The following is a 22758-nucleotide window of genomic DNA, read 5'->3' as shown; positions in this document are numbered from 1 at the left end:
ATTTTTTTTATTACTTTTTAACTGTCTTGGGCCATCTTAGTTATCTGACCTGCTTTTATTACATCAGCCGTCGTGGATCTTTAGGTCCTCTGGCACTCGCATTTTTATCATTCCCTGGATGTATACCAGACCACAACACATGGTGAGGCAGCATTCAGCCATTTTGGTCGACAGCTATAGAATAACCTGCCTACCAAATCGGGTCTGCAGAAATACAATACATGCAATACATATAGATCTATATAAAGGGAGGATAGGGGGGGGAGTCACAGCGACAGAGAGAGATGGAGATAGAGGGACAGACAGTGACGGCGGTGGCCCAGCGGACCAGTGATTACAGTGTTGGCCTCACATGTTCTCCCTGTTCCTCCATCATTCCAAAAACATGAGGAATTACAGTTGGTCCAAACAGTTATTTTATGCATTCATTTTCTGTCTTTGGGTAGTATGCAGGTACACCCTGAGCTGGTTGCCTCGCTGGGTACACGTAGAAAAACAACAATTTGCTCACTCATACCACTCATACTTATAGGGACAATTTAGAGTGTTCCGTTAAACTACCATCCATATTTTTGGATTTCCATTATTTTATGAAAATTCAAATAAATGAAATAAGCTCAAGTACTGTGTATCCTACTCCATCTAAGAAGGTGACATAGCCGGATGTCAACAGACAGTGATGTGTGTGGATTTCCAACTCGTTGCCAAATGCTAAACACATCGGAAGAGAAGAAGGGAGTTCCATTAGTTTTACAAGCTTAATGGGTTGTTCGTTGTCCCATGTGACCACGCCCCTTTACAGGTTTGTGAACAACACTTGAGTCATTTCACATAATTCTGAAAACGCTCAGACTCAAATATTTGGTCAATTTTTGAGAACTGAATGTTCATTATTCCTCTCCTGTAGCAAATGAGACAAAAGTGTGCTACATGAAAGTATTACCAGAACGTTTTTGATGATTTAAATGTTTCAAACCCCCTCAACTTTCACTGTCGTTTTGTGGCTTCCTTCCTTATTTCCACAGACTGCTTAGATATTCGAGCAGCCCGCACATTGTTGGATAATGACCACTATGCAATGGACAAGCTAAAGAGACGCGTGCTGGAGTACCTGGCTGTTAGACAGCTGAAAGCTTCGCTGAAGGTTCCTATTTTGGTTGATTTGATACATAACTGTTTGTTTCGACAACAAATGGACACGACTTTGGTCCTGTCATCAGGGCCCGATCCTGTGCTTCGTGGGACCTCCAGGAGTGGGCAAGACCAGTGTGGGGCGCTCTATCGCCAAGACCCTGGGCAGAGAGTTCCATCGCATTGCTCTTGGGGGTGTTTGTGACCAGTCGGACATCCGAGGACACAGGTACATAGGTGGACCTGACCTTTTCGCAAGGGCTATGGACTGACCTTGACGACAAATGATGACTACAGTCCCCTCAAAGTCACAATAATTGACTACATGCGTATTTTAGTCACTGGTTGGTCATCAACGTGCAACCCGTGGTCCCAAATTGGCCTGCCACACATTATATTTTGCGATTATATCAGATAATGTTAATGTGTAAAAAATTGCTGATTAGGGATGCCGCAATACTCATAGTGCTAAATTCGCCCGGAATTATATTGTTCTGATTTTGTGTCGGTACAAAATAATGAGACATTCTGCTTAAAATACAACTCACACACTGAAACATTTGACGTTTTATTGGTACCAAAATGAATGTTGACCAGGAAGCAATTTAAATGGCTCACACTTAAAGCGTTGCCTTAATGTTTCCGTCCGACTCTAGACGTACTTATGTAGGCAGCATGCCAGGCCGCATCATCAACGGTCTGAAGACAGTGGCTGTCAACAATCCAGTTTTTCTCCTGGATGAAGTGGACAAACTAGGCAAGAGCCTACAAGGAGACCCTGCAGCTGCATTACTCGAGGTTTGCCCTTTTCATCATATGGCAATCATCATCTGGAGAGTAAGTTTTCCACTGTAAAACTTGAACTTGGGCAACCGACGCCTCAGGACAAGTTGTGTCCATAATTTGTAAAATCACTTCAAATGACTTCTATTAAGCGCATTTTACAAAGATTCCACCGCATTTAGCTATATTTTACATTTTCAGACTCGCGCTGAATATTCAGGAAGTCTTGTTTTTGAGTTGGTGACAATGTCACGGTAGGTATTGTCACTGACGGAGAAAGCGACACACAATGCATTTTTGGGTACTTTGTTTGGTCTGAAAACTTCGTTTTGATCCGTGTTGATGGCGAAATTAGAAGCTAAACACATAAATAGCATGATGGTGAATCATTGTGTGTTGCACCAAGACTACTATTTGATACGAGCTGACACAAATTACCAGCAGACAAATCAGCCCATTTCCAACGGAGCTTGGACGCCATCTAGTGCATTTTCTGGGACGCTACATTTCAGTCCAGATGCCTCAAAATGGCATGGAATGACTTCTTTAATCAATTGCAAACATTTATGCTTTCCTCTTCAGAACTATTTGAAACATATTCATATCTGGATGAGTAACAATATTCTCAGAATCTGAAGCCATTGTTTTGATTCTCGAGCAAGGCAAGACGTCTTGGCGTGACGTCACGGACAAGGGGGCGGGACCTTCTGAAACTGGCCGTTTCCGGGTTCATTTTGAAGAAAGTTTTCGGACACTTTAAGTCATTTTTGTTGGTGTTTTTCATTTGACTAAAAATATCAGCCTGCGTGTTTTGGGTATTTTAGATACTATAAAACGTTTTTCTGATGTCAGTCGGGAAACAAAAAAATGGTGTCGGCTGTCCTTTAAAGCTTGTTGTCATTTTAGGAGTCAAAACAGCTGCAGGCACAGCCCAACATACTCTTGCTGTACAGCTCAGATAGATTGGCAAATAAGTCTGTGTGATATGTACATGAGCGTACATGTGTAAAATGTTATGGCCAACCACTGTATGATGTAGGTACACTGATAGATACTGTACTCCGTTTACCATTTAATCAAAATTGATTTTTTTCATCTATTGTTTTTGATTTTATTTTTGTCGGGGTGTTGGGGACTGATAGAGTGGTGGACAAGAGATATTTGCTCATGGAAGCATGGGTAAAATAATATGACTGACTGACTCACTGCCGCACTCACTGACTGATTCCAGGTTGATTCAGTTCGGGAAAAAATGAGGATGATGATGGACCAGCAAAATATTAGAAATGACCCATCTTTGTATCCGATCATCTTCAATGATCTTCCCTTTAAAGCACAGGTGTCAAAGTCAAGGCCCGCGGGCCACATCCGGCCCGCCACATCATTTCTTTCGGCCCGCGAAAGCAAATTAAACTTGTTAAATTCCATGATGGTTGCTAAAATCTGAGCCAAAATTTCATATTTTTGGATGTCAACTACAATAAAAGTCATTATTCTTGACTTCAGATTTGAAAACGAGTTATTCATTAATTTGCTGTGTGCTCTATATGTAATATTTGAAGGGATTTAAACATTCTAATGGGTTCCCCAAATTCATAACGGCCCTCGAGAGGAAACCATAACTACAATGTGGCCCGCGGCAAAAAATGACTTTGACACCCCTGCTTTAAAGGCTTAATCATCTATGCATAATTTCCATTTTTGCAAACACTAGATGACTCTTGATGTTCACTCCCTTAGGTGCTTGACCCAGAGCAGAACCACAGCTTCACAGATCACTACCTCAATGTGGCTTTTGATCTCTCCCAAGTGCTCTTCATCGCCACGGCCAACACCACTGCCACTATCCCCCCGGCCCTGCTGGACAGAATGGAGGTGCTGCAGGTGCCTGGTGAGTTAAATTGCTCTTGGGAACACTTTGAACAATTTACATTGAATGTAAATGTCACGCATGGTGCATTGTACAAATTTGAGTCCATGCGACACATGAGATGACTTGTTCACCACATTCACAATTTGGTTCATATCACGATATTTCGATTCGGAATACTTCTGGGAAAATCAATTATTTCATGTGAAACAATAAACACATGGTCTTATCACTGACTTATTATTGATCATTATTATTGTTGCTAATGTATTATTATTATTATTGACTCATTTGAATTCATCATAAATATATATTATCTTGTCAATGCCAGGTAAGAAAAAAAAATAACCATGATGAAATTTACTGTGCTGTCGGTTAAATTTGGAGTCATTACTTTTTTACTGCCCGTCGTATAAACATCCAAGGGGAACATATCGAGACACAAACTTTCAGAGGCATGTCCAAATTGTAACTGAATTTAAATTACACCCTCGCTGCCTGCATATGAACATCGAAACCACAAGTGACCCATAAATAAACAATTTCTTCAGAAAATAGACCTATATATTTTCCACAATTGTATTGGATATGTATTTAGCAGTATGCAGTATCATGAGTGCATAAATATGGAAGACAGATTGTTGACATAAATCTCCCAAAAAATGTACGATGTTACCCAATGAGTGTTTCAGGTTACACGCAGGAGGAAAAGGTGGAGATAAGTTTCCGGCACTTGATCCCAAACCAAATGGAGCGGCACGGATTATCACCTAAAGAGCTGCATATACCTCCAGACACCACAAAGGATATCATAAACAGGTGCACAGAAGAAAATACAATACAATACAATACAATACAATACAATACATATTGATTTCTATGCACTCAACCTTATGCTTGAAAGTCCATAAGTGGGCGGAGCCCCCTATTGCACACCCATCTGTGGCAAACTCTGAATCCCGCCACTTGTGTTAGTATGATGTCATTAAGTTGTCAAGTGCTATTTGATTTGCAGAAGCACAGCAAGCTTTCGATGACAGAGAACGTCCTTCAAAATACCACATTCAGTACACATTGTGGTAGAAAGCAGACAAATTACAAGGTGTGGATAGATTCTAATGACATAATGTGCACCCTGCTGCTTGCAGAACAAAACCGTACTCCTAAGAATCGCTAATTGTCTTTAACCATTCATGATGTATCACCCTTAACATGTACAGTGGATGCATCTGGTTCGCCCGCCAGTCAGTAGAACATACATACCGAGAATTATTTGCACCAACAAGCAATTTTAGAGAGCTGTATTCAGTTAGCATGTTTCTTTTAGGTTGAATGAGGCTTAAAAACCCAACTCAAAATAAAATTATCATGACTAAAATGCTAGTTCTTGTGGGAATCTTTTCTACATTTCTACAATTCTGTCACTGAGAGTGTATTTCTTGCAAGAAAAAGGAGATTTGGAACCTAGAAAACGCAAACCCCATGACTGTGTCTCCACACACATCAGCCAGACAGGCGTTTGTCATCATGATGAATGAGGGACAGTACTGTAATTGTATGGTAAGCTGTCAAATCACACGACTCATGACAGGCCATAGTGTTAAGATTTGTGCACATTCGTGATGCTCAATGAGATACACTTCTACAAAAGGTGTCAGTCCTTAGCTAATATTCACATCCTTTTGTGTCATTTTTTTGGGGAGTCGAGTGTTTTGTTCCCCCTACTTTTGTGTCCTGAATAAATTCCTGAATTAAAACCACTTTGGTACATTGATAGTTCAAAAATGTACCCTAAATAAGCAATGTAATTCTTACAGTTAATCGGCTAAATAATTTGTGTGTTCTCGGTGCCTGATTGGCTTTCATTCATGATTGGCCTGATTGGCTTTTATTCATTGACTGACATATAATATGGTCACAATATCCTGAGCAAAAAAAATTCAAGTATAATATCAATGTCGGAAACTCATGACAAAAAGTTAGCTGACACCCGGGCAGACAACTCTGAAAAGTTGCCTGCCCAGCCATAAAGTTGCCTGCCCCATTTTTCACAACTTGAAACACAATAAGACGACTAATCACAAAAAAACAATTGTTGCAAAGTATACAGGATTTTTTAAATTAATGAAGTACCTACCACAAATGCTCCCTTGCTTAATTTATGTTAAATATCCCTTGCTGAAGATTTTGCTCCAGTTGTCGCTTGTCATCACGGTGCACAATGCAATGTTTGCGTTGCATTGTCTGCTCAAAGCCACGTGGCCTCCTCTTTCTAAGCGCCTTTCAAAGCTCTCAAGTACACTCTTCAGTCACGGTATAGTCCGAAGCACGGAACGGGCCTCTGATTAGTTGCCGTGCCGAGTATGCAAATTACGCACGCTCGTTTGGCAATTTGCATACGCGGCACGGCAGCCAATCAGAGGCCTGTTTTGTGCTTCGGACTATACCGTGACTGAAAAATGTACTTGAAAGTTTTGAAAGCTTAGATAAAGGAGTCCACGTGGCTTGTAGCGGTTTGCTTGTAGCCTTTGCTTTATTGAATAAAACAAACGTTTGATTTGAAAATAATCTTTTTTTTCTTTAAGAAGTTGTCGGCTACACGGGCCGAGACGTTTTGAAAGTTGTACGCCTGACATAGAAGTTGTATGCCCAGGGCCTCCGGACAGACGTTATTTCAAACACTGATACCATCAATAAACTATGTATGAAAACCGCTTTAAACTTGGCCATTTGTTAAAGGTGCTGAAAATATAAAGCCATATTTTATTTACAGGTCACTTTATTCTTTTTTTTTTAATTCCTTGCCAAATGTCTTAGCACTATTGTCAGTATTGCTTTTATTGACTCAGGTACACGCGTGAGGCTGGTGTCCGCTCGCTGGAGAGGAAGATTGGAGCCATCTGTCGAGCTGTTGCTGTGAAAATCACTGAAGTCCAAACCGATTCCAAGTCTGAAGAGGTGACTCCTGAGGGTCACGCACAGCAGGGAGGTAAGATGCTGCTGGTGAAACACCTGCAAATACTGCTTTTTTTTCTTCATTTATTTATTTATTTTACAGGAAAAAGACAAGAAGGCTAAGAAATGTCAGAATACCACAAATTAATAAAAAGTGTTTCAATTAGCCCACATACTGCACCAAATCAATTTTTGTTCTGAGTTTTTAAACTTAGTAAATGTGGGACGTGGCAAAAATGCTCTGCCTTTTTGCCTTCGAGAGAAAATTAAGTGAAAGAGCAGATGTCGATCTTTGGCATACCATGCTTTTTTTATATCTATACAAAAAGAGCAATGAGCCCAAGACAGCTTGCCAAACATCACGTTGAGTAATGTATAGTCAGTGTGTGTGCGTGCGTGTGAGTGCGTGCGTGCGTGTGCGATGAAACGGTTTCATGTTTTGCTTTGAGTAATACTTGTGACCTTTGAAACTTGAACAGTTTAAAAGAACAACTTGGAGTGAAAATGTCAAGCAAAGTATGATTTTTAGGGTTCAAAAACCTAATTTGCTGTCCAATAGAAGACAAAGCTTGAGCTTGTCCTTGAGAGTTTTGAAAAGCGCTTATAAATAAAATGTATTATTATTATTATTATTATTATTATTATTATTATTATTATTATTATTATTATTATTATTATTATTATAAAGCAGGTTAGCACTTTAGCATCTTCTAATCTCCCAAAAGATTGTTTGGTCAAATACTCCAATACCTGTGTACAAAAGGCTTTTTGTCTCTCAACGGTTTGTACTGTTTCTTTTCAATTGGCAAGAGGAGCTGCTACTACTATTTGTTGTGACCTTTTTCTTGAACCATCAGATATCGCCTCAGACTTTTCAACACGACTGACATTATTTTATCCAGGATTGTGACTAGCATTGGTTGTTCGAGATGGAATTGGATTGGATTGGATTCGCCTTTTAGTCTCACAGTGGAGAAATTTACATTTCACAACAGCAAAGTTATGAAAGGAAGAGGAAAGGAAAGAAAGAAGTAGAAAAACAAAACACAGGAGCTGCTGTAAAGGCAGACACTCTTGCGGCGCCATCTTGAAGTCAAACGAACAAAAAAACTAAATAACAAATAATGTGACACAACAAAAAAGACAGTCTCAATTTTTAAGCACTTTCTGCACCCTCTTCGTTGCATGAAGCAGTTCTAGTGAAAGGAGAGGATCAAAGTGTCCTTTTCATCAGTGGATCAGCGACGTCATGGTGAAATGTGCACGTCTGCCCCAAGCTAAATGTTGAAAGCAGACACGAAGCTGTAGCTTCCATTGACGAAAAGAGATTGTCTCACATCTCCTGTCCCACGTAAATCCGCTTCAATTCCAAGCCGCGACAGTTCCACATCCGCATGGGCGCTCTGCGCTAACACTCTTTTTTTCTCATAGCAGGCTCTTAAAGCCATGCATTCATCTTGCTGCAGACTGTCCAACCGCACTGACCTTTCCGCTAAAAAAAATCGGGGCTATGAAAATGCTGCCCATTACAGGCGCAAAAAAGCACAATCGTCCTCGAGCTTTCCAGCGATAACAGTCAAATGGCACCGACATTCCTCCCAATCAAAAACAGTGCTGGCATATTCATGCTGCCAAAAAGGCGCAACCACTCAGGCACAATCTCTTCCTTGATGAATGTTGTGGCCAAAAATGCTGGAAAATAATCCGTATCTGTTCCACACGACGCGCAACAACACAAAGTGGTTTAGGGGATTTGATTCAGATTAACTTGGGGCTCGAGTCAGACTATAATTGCCATTTTAATGATTTTTTACTTGTCCTTTGGCCAGCAAAAATAAAGACTTTGACTTGATTTGCATGGCTTGACAAGTTATCTTGTTCACATTTGGAAATCTGCAATGTCGTGTGATGAACTGTATCCCACTTAGCCAGAGGAAGGAAAGAAAGAAAACAGATGAAACAATAAAACAAAAACAATAAAAGAAGCATTATTGTGTGATTCATGTTGCACACTTGTTGATTTGAAGTATATTCCCTAGACAGCAGCAACTCAACTCAACTGGATTCATAGAACACTTTAAAACAATCATCGCTGCATACAAAGTGCCGTACATGGCGCAAATATCACAATTACAACAAATTAATAACAACGACAGTAGAAAGCATCAAATCAAGTCTGAGTCACGCCGTGTCAAATATTAAAGACTATAAATGTATATATAGGGAGCCCGTGAAGGGATGCCAGAGTTGGAGTTATGTGTTCCCTCTTAGCAGTACCAGTCAAGAGGCGAGCAGAAGCTTTCTGGACCAACTCGAGACGCTTTATGGAGGATTGGCTCAACGATAGGAAAACTGAAAAGCAGTAATTTAAATGCAATAGCTTGTCTTGTGGATGACAAAAGGCATGCTTTGCAACTCACAGATTGAAGACAAAATAGCGACAATATGCCCAACTTCATTCGTCATGACAAAACCCAGAGAGACAAGTCAAGCCACGGCTACCTTTGCTCACTCTTTGGCCAGAGAGGAACATTTGGAAACTTGTGACTTTTCTGCCATGTTCCCCTCCCCCAGTAGTTTGCTATTCACCGCTTTTTTGCTATCTTTAACTCACTCATTGCCACACAATGTGCAAAAATGTGTCCACTGCAGTGGCAGTTTTTTTTTTTAATCATTTTCACACATATTGCAGGACCCACCGAATATTGAGTTTTAGGACTACATAGACATTCAATGCAGCGTTACAAATCTTAGACTTTCTTCTTTCGGCAGGAAAAAAATTCCAAAAGTTAATTTCAAAGTTATATGGGTTTGGAGTTATCTGAACTTGAAATGGGGGCTACTGTACAAAATGCTGCCCCTTTGTGGGAGGGAAATACATTGCCAGAGGTCCGACCAGTACTTTATCGGCACCCCAACAGGAAAAACCAAAACCCGAAAATATGGGAATGGCAATGAATGAGTTAAATTGGAATTTTTATGCCCAAAAGCCTTTTTGCAGAGGCCCAAAAAATAACAGGATGTTATTTTTTTTTTATAATGTGAGCCAAAAAATTCATGCTGAGAAGTAACTAGTTGTTGTTTGTCAGCATTGTGTCATTCCAACCATTGCAATTTCCAGCCATATTTATTGGTCTGTGTTGGTTGTCTGTAATTCATGCAACAGTGTTTGATTGTAATACAGTCCAGGATGCTGCTGGGCTCTCAGCCAATGTCATTCGGGTTTGGCTCCAGTTCTTCAGTAACCTTGAACGGGCTGAAATGAAAACTGGATCATTTCATTTGTCTATAGATACAAAATGAATCAAAGTTTGGCAGCATCCTTTTTCCAAATACGTAGCTTCATCATCGTTTTAAAAATTCATTTAATTTCATCACGTTAACATATTTCGTGGAGTATTCTAGTTTACGATTAGCCAAGGCGTCCATGCTCCAAATCTGTTTAAATTGGATTCAAGTGTCGCATGTGTTTTCCTTTGGATATTTTTCCAAGTTTTTGTTTGTGTGAGCTGGCTTGCCGTGGTTCTGTAAGATGGACTTTTCTTCTCAGCTTTCATGCAGATACCTTCGTCAACAGAATCTTAATGAAGCGCTGCACCTACCAGTTCGGTGCATTTGCCTTTTTGTGACATCTCATCAAAGGTGTGGAAAACTAGAGTAGAGTATCAACATTAATACAATGACGCTTTCCTGTCAGGAGAGGCATCGTTGACGGCAATTGATTTGCTTGATTTGCATTGTCCCTTACATGGGCCAACAAATGATTCTCAGATGTCCTCTGGTAATGCTGTAAATATGTTGTCCGAATGAACGTGGAAATATTCAAAGCCACTTCCTTTGGGTTGTGAATGTCATGATCATGTGTGCTGTTGAAACACTGAGATATGAGCTGGCTTGGGGCACGCTTGGACTCTTTGAAACATCTGTTATTTTTAAATTGGGTTCCTTTTGAAGGACTGTTTTGATTCCTCCCCAATCGTCTTCGAAATGTCCACGTGACCGTACTTGCCTGGCTGATTGAGTACATGTTACAGCGTTTCTAGCTTCACTTCTATCTGCGCTGAAATCCTTTGAGGCGCCCATGATGCTGATTCTTTTGACCATTCAACAGCTAAAAACAGCCTATGATTGACATTTACAAGTGTGCAAAGAGGCAGATGTGCTTTTAAACTATGAATTACTTGTGGTCAAGCCAAAAAAGGGCCTCCTGGGGTTTATTAGAGCTTGGAAGGGAAAGTCAACATTTCGTCCCGAGAGTTGACAGGGCAGTCAAAGGATGGAGACCCATCATAGTCTGTATGATTGAGGAGCACAAGAATGAGTTCAGTGTGTCAACTTGGCATTCATATGCGTCATCTTCGTCCAAAGGCACATCTGCAAAATGTGTTGCTCGTAATTTCGCTCGGAAAGTCCAATCCTGTCTTCTTCTTCTTTTCCTTTCAGCTTTTCCCTTCAGGGGTTGCCACAGCGAATCAATGTCCTCCATCTATCCCGGTTTTGTGCATCCTCTTCTCTCACACCAGCTACCTTCATGTCCTCTTTGACCACATCCATAAACCTCCTCTTCGGTCTTCCTCTCGGTCTCCTGCCTGGCAGTTCAAGGCTCAGCATCCTTCTCCCTAGATAGTCACTCTCTCTCCTCTGGACATGTCCAAACCATCTCAGTCTGGCCTCTCTGACTTTCTCTCCTAAGCCTCTAATATGAGTTGTCCCTCTAATGTACTCATTCCTGATCCTATCCAACCTGGTCACTCGCAAAGAAAACCTCAACATCTTCAGCTGTGCTACCCCCAGCTCTACTTCCTGTCTTTTCTTCAGTGGCACTGTCTCCAGTCCAAAAATCATGGATGGTCTCACCACTGTTTTATACACTTTTCCTTTCATCCTAGCTGAAACCCTTCTATCACACATCACACCTGACATTTTTCTCCAGCCGCTCCAGCCTCCCTGCACACGCTTCTTCACCTCTTTCCCACACTCTCCATTGCTCTGGAAAGTTGACCCCAAGTACTTAAAATCCTCCACCTTCTTTATCTCTTCTCCCTGTAGCATCACTCTTGCACTTGGATCCCTCTCATTCACACACATATATTCCGTCTTGCTGCGACTGATCTTCATTCCTCTCCTTTCCAGGGCATATCTCCACAGCTCTAGTTTCTCCGCCACCTGTTCCCTGTTCTCGCTACAGATCACAATGTCATCTGCAAACATCATGGTCCAAGGAGATTCTTGTCTAACATCGTCTGTCAGCCTGTCCATCACCATAGCAAACAAGAAGGGGCTCAGAGCTGACCCCTCGTGGAGTCCCAACTCTACCTTGAATTCCTCAGTCACACCGACAGCACACCTCACAACTGTCTTACAGTCATGATACATGTCTTGCACCGCTCTGACATACTTTTTCGCCACTCCAGACTTCCTCATGCAATGCCACAGCTCTTCTCTGGGCACCCTGTCATACGCTTTCTCCAGATCTACAAAGACACAATGCAATTCCTTCTGATCTTCTCTGTACTTCTCTATCAGCATTCTTAAAGCAAACACTGCATCTGTCGTACTCTTTTTTTTTTTTTGGCATGAAGCCATACTGCTGCTCACAAATGTTCACTTCTGCTCTTAGTCTAGCTTCAACTACTCTTTCCCAGAGTTTCATTGTGTGGCTCATCAACTTTATTCCTCTGTAGTTAGTACAACTCTGCACATCTCCTTTATTCTTAAAAATGGGCACGAGTACACTTCGTCTCCATTCTTCAGGCATCTGTTCACCATCTAAGATCTTGTTGAATAACCCAGTCAGAAACACCACCGCCACCTCTCCAAGACACTTCCATACCTCGATTGGTAAATCATCAGGCCCGAGTGCCTTTCCCCCCTTCATCCTCTTCAGCACCCTCCTCACTTCATCCGTGCTAATGTTTGCTACGTCTTGGTCCACAACAGCCACGTCTTCTACTCTTTGTGCGTTCTCATTTTCCTCATTCATCAATTCTCCAAAGTACTCTTTCCATCTTGCCATCACACTACTGGCACCTGTTAATACATTGCCATCTCTATCCTTAATCACCCGAACCTGCTGCAGGTCCTCTTTGTCTCTGTCTCGCTAGCCTGTAAAGATCAGTCTCACCTTCCTTGCTGTCCAGCCGAGCATAAAAGTCATCATAGGCCTCTTGTTTGGCCTTTGCCACCTTTACTTTAACCGTGCGGTGCATCTCCTTGTACTGCTGTCTACTCTCGTCCGTCGGCTCTTCACAAAACGCCAAGCAAAAACATCTTCTGGCAGTGAACATGAACTCAAGAGGGGGAAAAAAGGATGCAGTTACAAGTTAAATGACCATCATTTGTAGTTTTTATTCTTTGTTTTACTCTTACTTATTGTGCAATAATCTCATTGTTATTTACATCCTTTAATGCATTTATGTCCCTGATAAAACATTGATGTCTGAATTGTGCGCGTCTTGGAACCGATTAAGGCATTTAAATGGGTTTCTACTAATAAAATTTTCTACTTCAGAAATTTCTTCCAGAAGCAATTAATTTCACAAAAAAAAAGTACTACTGTACTCTGTACACACTCCGCACGATCCAATTACAGTGAGACCTCAGCTTACGAACACCTTACCTTACGAACTTTTCTGTTTACGAACGTCAAATTTATGAAAATTAAACCTTGAAATACGCACTACTTTTTCCGATACACACCCACCACGGCTGGCGGAGTGATCTTCGGATCTGGCGGAGTGATCTTCGGATCTTCGGCGGAATTCTCTGAATTCACACGTTGATCGCCTCCGAGGAGCTTTTTGCAGATAATTTCACTATTAGGAAATGAATGCAAGATGATCCCCTAATAATCTCCGTCGAGAAGAAGAAGGAAATCATTGAGAAACACGAACAAGGTGTGCGTTTGTGGCGTCACATGTGCACACCGCGGCTGTCATGTGAATCTCAGCCTGACACATCTCTCACGCTGTGTGTCACTTCCTTGAGAGTAACTTTCTACGACCATTCTACAAATAAAGAGCCCGGTACCGTTCACCATTGCTACCATCCTTTGCCTAAAAGGATGGTACACAAAAGTGTTATTTAGCCGATGCTTTCACGTGACTAATGACACCGAAATTGTCACGTGCGAGTTGACAGCTGGGGTGGGGCCGCCGCTCGCGACCTCCGCCAGCCGAAGAAGACACTTCAATATCATTTTATGTCAACGAGTCGCTGTCACCTCACCAGTGGCATGATTACGATGCTTGTGCTGGCAAGTCCAACAGTTTGCTTTTCGGAGGTGATTGCTAACCGCGATCGCGTAAGTTTGTTGCTTTCCGGAATCGCGAATGTGCGTGTTGATCCCCTCATCACTGATACTGGGACATTTCAACGAGTCGCTGTCACCTCACTAGTGACATGATTCTGACGCCTCGCTGTGTCTTGTGCTGGCAAGTTCAAGAGTTTGCTTTGCCGAGGTGATTGTTAGCAGCGATAGCGTAAGTTTGGTGCTTTCTGAGATCGCGAATGTGCTGGACGGATCGCCCCGCCCGCCTTCTTTTGTCGCGTTTTATTCTGCCTCCGTGGAATCATCGGACTCGCGCCTTTTGTTGTAATAAAATCTCTGCCAGCATCGAGGAGCTTGTTGCTGACCACAATGAGGTCCTTAACACAGAGGATTTGATTTGCCTTCAAGAGGACAAGCAGAAGCAGGCCGTCCAGGAGTTGATGTGCAGGCTTTTATTGAACAGTTCCATCCAGAAAAGGCGATGACAATCATCAACATGATGAATGATAATGTGATGCCGCAGTTTTGTAAGATCTTACAAGTCAAAAAGCAACAGGTGTCAATTAAGAGCCATCAACGACAATCACAAATGTAAATAAAGTGACTATTATACAGTGCAGTGTATTTCCTTCATTACAATACAATAGCACATTTATTATACATTGAATAAGATATGTTGTGTGTAGTTTTAAGGCTTATTTAGTTGAAAATTATATTTTATGGAGACCTGGGAACGGATTATTCTCATTGTAATGGTTTCCTATGGGATTGTTTTGGGGGGATACACACTTTTCGCCTTAGACACTCTGTCTGGGAACCAATTAAGTTCGTAAGCCAAGGTCTCACTGTATTGAGTTCTTTCTCCAAGGTCACGATTTGCGGGTTCTCTCAGTTTACTCTGAATTCATTATCTGGAAAGATGTAATTGTTTCCCCCCTGATGACTTCTCGGTCATAAATTTGAAATGGGTGGAGTAATGTGTGTCCCGTAAGCACCTAATAAAGTCAAAGAAAAATAAAATGCAATTGAGTTAATCCTTTCATACTCCTTGAAATTATATGATGATGTATTTGACGATTTCTGATGACTTTGCCATCCCAAAGGGCACAAAAAAATCCAATAAAAATAATAATAAAAAATAAAACTCTCCATCTACATGCAGGCTTTTGTTATTGTACGAGTGACTCTGAGCCTTGATCGATCACCCAGAACCTTTTGGCCGTGGAGCAGATGCGTTTACCATATGATCCACTGCGATGTACCAATAACTCTGTTTTAATTAGCAGAGAAGGCAGCCCCCCCAGCGATGCCAATCGTGATCGACCACGGAGCTCTAAAAGACATACTTGGCGCTCCGCCCTTCGACATGGAGGTAAGCGGGAGGAAGAGCACATGCAGATCATTACAATAGTGCTGATGCTATGGGCCTGTTGCGCATTATCGAAAAAGCAGTCCTCAACTGGTCTCCAAATGTTGTTGTCTCTCATAAGGAGATGTTTCCGTGGCTCTTTCAGCTTTTACATCTGCTGTCAATCACGCCTTCATTTCCTCTGTCAACTCATTGTCCACATGAAACGCATTTCTTTCATTTTGAGACGACGACTTTTTTGCCATCAAATCTTAGTCTGTTAAATCCAGTGCGTCTTATCACTGTTGCGGTGCCTGGATGTGTGTTGAGGTGTCAGAGAGGCTTACCCTACCCGGCGTCGCCCTGGGCCTGGCCTGGACCCCTCTGGGTGGCGAGATCATGTTCGTGGAGGCCAGTCAAACGGAGGGAGAAGGTCAACTGACTCTTACGGGTCAGCTGGGTGATGTCATGAAGGAATCGGCACATCTGTCTATCAGCTGGCTCAGAGCGAACGCAAAACGCTACCGGCTAACAAACAGTGGGTCCATTGACGCAAATCATACCTCCTGCGCACAGGACTTGTAACATGTGAACTTGTTTTGGAAGCAGTGGTGGGAGGTCCGGATCCTTTAGAGGGGACAGACATACATCTTCATTTCCCTGCCGGAGCTGTGACCAAGGATGGCCCCTCTGCTGGCGTGACCATAGTAACTTGCCTGGCCTCGCTGTTCAGTGGAAGACTGGTTCGATCAGACGTCGCCATGACCGGAGAGATCACCCTGAGAGGCCTAGTTCTTCCGGTGTGTCAGTCGTTCACTTAAAACTATGATTTCACATTTTGTACTGTTTTGTGCTAGTCACTCAGCAGCTCGGTGTGTTATTATTCTGAGGATTTCAGACCTGATTTTGTGAATATACATTTTGGGCCACCAACGCCTTGAAGGATGAATGCATTTGAGGAGGGCACAAGAATTAGAACTAGAAATGTGAATGTGAATAGTGTTATGTGTGACAAGCCTTAACTGATTGAGGCCTTACATAAGAGCAGCATATAAATTGCCTGACCAGAGAATTTCCTCTGGCAAAAAGTGGACCAATTGTCTCATTATATCCTAATCACCTGATGGCTCATTCATTGCCTCAAGATAAGTTTATTTGCGTCACAAATGAGCACAGAATCATAAAAATGACTCATTTGATGTTTAGCCTCAAAGTTTTTCGATTCATTATGCATCGTATTATCATACTGAATATCTCCATAATCTCAGACTGACTCCAGGTTAAGCGGCATTAAAAAATGACTGGATCATGCTCATAAAAACAAATACATACTAGCATGTAAACAGACTCAATACTCTGGGAAAAAGACTGGCCAATGTAGAAATTTAAAAAAAGAAAGAAAATTATCTGCTACCAGTTTACATGCCTCAGAATCATCGGACATGACGTTGAACTGAGTCTTTCCGGCAACGTGTCGCACATGTGATCATGTGGGTCAATGAGGACACGTGCGAATCTATGCACCCCAGCAGCACGTTGTATCCCCTCTGTAGCAGTGAGCAAGCATTGAGTGAACGTTCTGAGACATTAACTCATTCACTGCCAGACATGTGCAAAAATGTGTCCACTCTAGTGCCAGGGTTTTTCTCATTATCACTTGAATTCCAGGACGCACAGAATATTGAGCTTTAGGACTACATAAACATTCAATACAGCGTTACAAAACATTAGACTCTCTTCTTGTATGAGAAAAAAAGAGTTAATTTCTAAATTATATGGGTTTGGAGTTATCTGAGCTTGAAATGAGAGCGAGTGCCCAAAATACAATGCAATTCATACATATTAGTTTATATGGCGCTTTAACAACAGCTGAAACTGGAACAAAGCACTAACATGGAAAAAAAGGAAATGCTGCCCCTTGTGGAAAAGAAAAAAAACATTGCCAGAGACCATGGCCAGCGCTTTATTGGCACCCAAACATGAAAAAAACAAAACCCGAACAAATTCGGGAATGGTGCTCTACGTCATATTTTCAATTCCCGAATGAAGTCGTGAGTGGCAGTGAATGAGTTAAGGTAAAATGAAATGAGATAAACCTTTTATTTGTGTCACAATTTACAGCAATTTGCAGCAGCAAAATTTGGAGGGGAAAATATATATACATGCACAAAATCCATTTAAAAAATGATCTTTACACAGTAAAGAATGCGATATAAAATCTAAGCGATTAGTATATATGCAAATGTACAAACTGCTGCGGCTAAAGGAGCTGCCCAGTCCTGTCAAAAAAATGGGGAACTGATCAAAAATGGTTGAAAGACTTCTGAACAGACATGGCATGAAATAAGATTACAACACAACCACCTTTGACTCGCAATTATTTTGTTGTCAATCATTTCTGATATGAATATTTCATGTCATGGTTTTTAATTTTGAAAATCCGGTCTGCCTATCGTCATTCATAGTCAACAAATGCAGTATTAATCAGACATTTTGGAATGGACTTCCCCTTTTAAGGGACACAAATGATGATAATGATGAACAGATTTCCATCAACAATACATAACTTTGTGACCTATTTTCTTCCCGCTGCAACCGGTAGATGACAGACGACTTTCACGGGGCATGCTTTGTGCCTCCGCTATTGAAGAGATGTATTAAGGAAGCTTGCACGGATTTAATTTGCAAGGGCATGGCAGTGATATCCTGTCCTGGATTAACATGGAGCCTTCAGGTCAACATTCACAACTATTTTTTTTCTTCACCAATCCACGCGCATGCGTCCCGTGTAATCCATACAGATCATGGATCAAAGAGCATCCATTGAACCCGCCTTGGTGGATCGTTGTAGTTTGCCCATTTTTGCTCATGTCAAGATCTGGTAACACGCTTGAGTGAAGATAATTGTTAGCCATTGCGGTCAGTACGAGGCAAAGACTCACATTTCAAGACATTGAGCACAATGCTTGAAAGACGAATTGTTCTTGCCATTTTCATTTGAACACTGAATGGACTTGCAACAATGAGTCAGAACCATTTTTAGAGACAAAAAAAATGCATGACTATTGAGGTCTGAGAGATATTTGTGGTCCGGCACAGGTGGGCGGTATTAAAGACAAGGTGCTGGCAGCCCACAGAGCGGGGGTCAAGCGAGTCATTGTGCCCAAACGTAACGAGAAGGACCTCGAAGAGCTTCCGGCGAATGTGCGAGATGAACTGGATTTTGTCACCGCCGCCAACCTGGACCAGGTGCTGAACGCCGCTTTTGACGGAGGCTTTCCCGGTACAAACAGGATGGATGAACGTCCTCAGCTCAGCAGCAAGCTGTAACGCAGCACAACGGACAGGTTCGGGCCTCCGGTACGCTTGAGTTATGTGCACGTGTCATCCTTCCATCCACTTTCTACACTCTTTTATCCTGTTTAGGGTGAAGAAAGGCTGACTTGCCCATGAACTGGTTGCCAATCAATCACAAGGCATAAATCGAGACAGACTTGCGTTCAGCATCACTTCACACATTAGGCGATTGGACTTTCTTCCACTCATCTTCTAGTTCTGAAAAGAATTAGAAAAGGCAATACATGTACTATTAGCATTGTAACTCATCGCAGTCAATGTTGTGACAGAAAAAGTGTATTATTTAATCAATGTGGGCTGATCACAATGGTTTGAGGGGCATATTATGGGAAACTGGCTTTTTAAAAGTGATGCTCACATGTGATCCCTCACATCTATTTTGTAATGAAACAACTACATGTTTCTGAATTGTACACTACCACCCAACTCGAGTTTCTCCTACCATAACATCATCACTTAGGATGGGCAAAGAACCTTCCAGTGACGTGCAGTCAGTGGAGGCAGGTGAGGCAATGCCTCACCTGTCGTCATGGAAAGCTGTCATGGAAATATCAAATGAAAAAATAAATTAAACAGTTATATGTATTTAGTGATTTGTACTTTAAAGTTCTTGTCCATTTAACTTCACCGTTTTAGGATTTTTTTCAAAATCGCTGAATTTTCACATTTACCGTTCAAATACTAAGTAGAGACGAGCGGTGAGGCTGAGCCTCACTATGGATTGCGCAATCACTATGCTTACTGTGCTGGCTTGCTCTGCAGTGAGACCGCATAGCTATCCTTCTGCATTTTGCTATTAAAGCGTTCAAACACGTTTAGTATATGAACTAAATTTCTACAGTTTAGCTGGTGTATATAATGTAGAGTCATTGTACATTATAAACACTGTACTACAGTGTTTATTTTGTTTTCTTTTTATCAAATCGCTGTGCGTAGGTGAGGCAAACAGTTCTCCCGCCTCATGACAGGCAGGGGGCGCTTGTGATTCCAGTGATACTTACTCCACGTCTTCAGAATAATAGAATTAGAGACAGAAAGCTACAGTAAACAGTTAGCAAGTAAAGTGCAACCCTGCAGTCATTTTTTCGTGTTGCTTGGCCTCACTTTCAGAATGGAGGATTACATATCTAAATTGAAACATTTTTTTAAACTGGACTTTCAATCGAAGCAGGAGGTAATAATTAAAGGAAGACCAACACCGGAGCTAAAAGGTTTGCTTCAGACAACGGGACACAATGCTCGATCTTTTCAGGCGGACTGGTACACACGAAAAGGCTGGCTGTGTGGATGTCCAGCAAGAAACCGCCTTTTCTGCTTTTCCTGCCTTTTGTTCTCAACTTCTGACAATGTCTGGACTCAAATGGGATATTGCGACCTGAAAATTTTACAACGGAGCCTCATCAAAATGAGCGAAGACTCAACATCAGCATCCACAATGCTAAGGTAAAGGAGAACCGGGAGATTTTAAAAGATCTCATCAATGCCACCTGCTCCCTTGCCAAACAACAGCTGGCATTTCGTGGAAATGATGAAAGTAAAGGCTCCGCTAATCGTGGCAACTATGTTGAACTACAGTAAAGTCTCGTTATATCGATATCGGTTGTATCGATAGTCCCGCTTATTACGATACTATTTCTATGCACGCAAGGAGAAAATTACATGCGCGCAGGGTCAGATATATCGACAGTCCCGGTTATATCGATATATTTTCGGACTCCCGAGAATATCGATATAACGAGACTTTACTGTATTACATTTCGCTAAGAAAGATGACAGGCTAGCGAGTATTTTTGGGACGTCTACTGTATTTTCTAGCCTGTGAAACAGAATACAGAAGGATTTAATTGAAGCAGTTGGTGATGTCATTAGAAATGACATTAAAAAGGAGATCGGTGCAGCTCCATTTGTTGCTGTAGAAGTAGACGAGATTGTCATTCTCAGCACTGAAAACATAGTCGCAACAGGACTGATCAAGGACGACTTTCTTCACTGGCAGTGATCTCCGTTGAGACAGAGACTTTTAAAACTGAAGAAGGATAAGGAAGGCTTCTCCAAAGAAGTTATCGATGCCTTTCTTCAGAAGGAGCGGCGCATGGACTTCATTTCCACGTAAAGGTAACACGATAAAAACGTTTTTTTAATTATTTTTTTCTATGCTACAGTTTGTATATATAAAGAATGCTGACATGAAATTTTAAACAATACGTTAACTGTTGCCAATCAAATGGTGAATAAACTACTCTGTAGAGTTCATGTTTGTAAATCTGACTATGATGACGTCAGTGCCTCACCAGCCATGAATCTCACCGCACGTCACTGGAACCTTCACACTTTGCAAGCAACAAAATCGAAAAACGCTACACATCACAATCCAACATGCTCACAGCAGTTACCGTATTTTCTGTTGTATAAGGCGCACCCCAATGAAAAGAGTATTTTCAAAGTTTTTCCATATATAAGCAGTGTCTGAAACTCATGACAAAAAAAATTCTGTTTGGCCCACGTACAAGCAAAGCCTTGTCTTCAATTAACGTGTCTCTAATGTTGAGCACACAAAACAAGAAGATAGTGTGCGGTGACAAATTGAAAAAGCGATCATTGGAAAGTTGTCCAGCGGGCAGATATTAAGAGGATACATTTTTCCATATGTTGCATGAAGGACGAAAATGTTACTCAACATCTCATCGTTGAGATGCCAAAGAGTTGTTATGCCTTTTAGAAAGATGGTCAGGAGCAGGCGTTATCTGATCTTTCTCACCTGGTAGCATGTACATTGTTAGCTGGAGTTCAGTAAGATTTATGTTTATTTTCCCATTTAAATAACTGGAGTGAGAAGGGAAGTTAGCATTTAATATCGTGTGATGGAGGAGGTGGTCAACCGACTGACTTGTTTGCCTTATCGTAATCTGCAGTTTTGATTTGTGCTCTCGTGAAAGAATTTTAAATGTTAGCCAAACATCCAACACCCAGCCAACTTTTACCTGGCGGCATCTGTGTGGATATTCTCTGGGTACTCCGGTTTCCTCCCACTTTCCAAAAAACATGAATATAACACTCGAATGGTTGTTTGTCCATGTGTGCGCTGCGATTGGCTGTCAAACGGTTCAGGGTGTACCCTGCATACGGCCTGAAATCTGCTGCGATTGGCATTCTGCATGCCTGTGACCCTGGTGAGGAAAAAAAATATTTACTAAATAAGCCTTAAAAACTACACAAAATATATATATATACCTTATTTTATGTATAACAAATATGCTAGTGTACTCTAATTTAAAAAAAAAAAAAGTAGTCCGGTAGCCACGGTGGCGCTGTTTGGCTGTGGTTTGGTGTTCTTCCGCCGAAAACTAGCCATTATGGCGCTCCGTGTTTCCCGAAAACTAGTTTGTATGCCAAGATTATATTCTTGCGAATTTAATGTTCGTAAGGCGAAAGGTTCGTTAGCTAAAGCGTTCGTAAACCGAGGTCTCATAAAGAACCTTTGAGTTGTATCCTATGAGAGTGCTATAAAAAGTTTGACTGATCAATGAATTAATCTCTACTTATAATATAGACCAGTGATTTTCAACCACTGTGCCGCAGCACACTAGTGTGCCGTGAGAGATCGTCAGGTGTGTCATGAGAAACTATCCAATGCCCCTTTTTCAAATTTAAAATTTTACAAACATTTATTAATCGTTTTCTGCCAATATAATGTCATTGTCCTGTGTCCGTGCTGAAAAGACTGGGAGGTAATTTAATGTTCATCCGTGTGGCAACACATCACTGATTGCCTCAAAACAATTGTAAAAAAACATGCCCTGGTTCAAAAAAGGTTGAAAAACACTGATATCGACAACATTGAATCTTGAGACCAAGTTTATTTCTCCATCTGTCCCCAATATCGTTTTTATTTGAAACATATAATTAAGAAAGGCTTTCTATGTTACTGAAGCTCTCTCAGGAGCACGAATGTTGTTGAGTGTTGGGATTGTGACAATTCAGTAATGACTTCACTGTGTGCATTGGAACAAGGACTAAAGCCCCACTATTGTTGTCAGCAAGCAG

General features: G+C 41.5%; 1 protein-coding gene across 4 annotated transcripts in view; it reads left to right on the top strand.

Annotated features, from left to right (window-relative positions):
* lonp2 (lon peptidase 2, peroxisomal) overlaps positions 1-19299 on the top strand; it is a 36341-nt gene extending 17042 nt beyond the window's left edge. The window contains exons 8-18 of one of the 4 annotated variants that reach the window (XM_088996964.1): positions 1026-1144; positions 1221-1360; positions 1788-1929; positions 3655-3805; positions 4477-4603; positions 6634-6773; positions 15296-15381; positions 15688-15895; positions 15967-16157; positions 18457-18704; positions 18784-19299. In XM_088996964.1, the coding sequence (XP_088853090.1) occupies positions 1026-1144; positions 1221-1360; positions 1788-1929; positions 3655-3805; positions 4477-4603; positions 6634-6773; positions 15296-15381; positions 15688-15895; positions 15967-16157; positions 18457-18687 (1535 nt within the window). In that variant the 3' untranslated portion in view covers positions 18688-18704; positions 18784-19299. Of the gene's footprint in view, positions 1-1025; positions 1145-1220; positions 1361-1787; positions 1930-3654; positions 3806-4476; positions 4604-6633; positions 6774-15292; positions 15382-15687; positions 15896-15966; positions 16158-18456; positions 18705-18783 lie in introns of all 4 variants that reach the window. The other 3 variants (XM_088996963.1, XM_088996967.1, XM_088996965.1) reach the window with 3 other exon arrangements.
* Positions 19300-22758: the final 3459 nt, after the last annotated feature.

This window comes from Hippocampus bargibanti, linkage group LG05 (genome assembly GCF_051943395.1).
Source record: "Hippocampus bargibanti isolate YZ-2025 linkage group LG05, ASM5194339v1, whole genome shotgun sequence".
In the NCBI taxonomy this organism is placed as follows: Eukaryota; Metazoa; Chordata; class Actinopteri; order Syngnathiformes; family Syngnathidae; genus Hippocampus; species Hippocampus bargibanti.
Note: the sequence above shows the minus strand (reverse complement) of the source record. Positions and strands in the feature narration are given on the sequence as shown.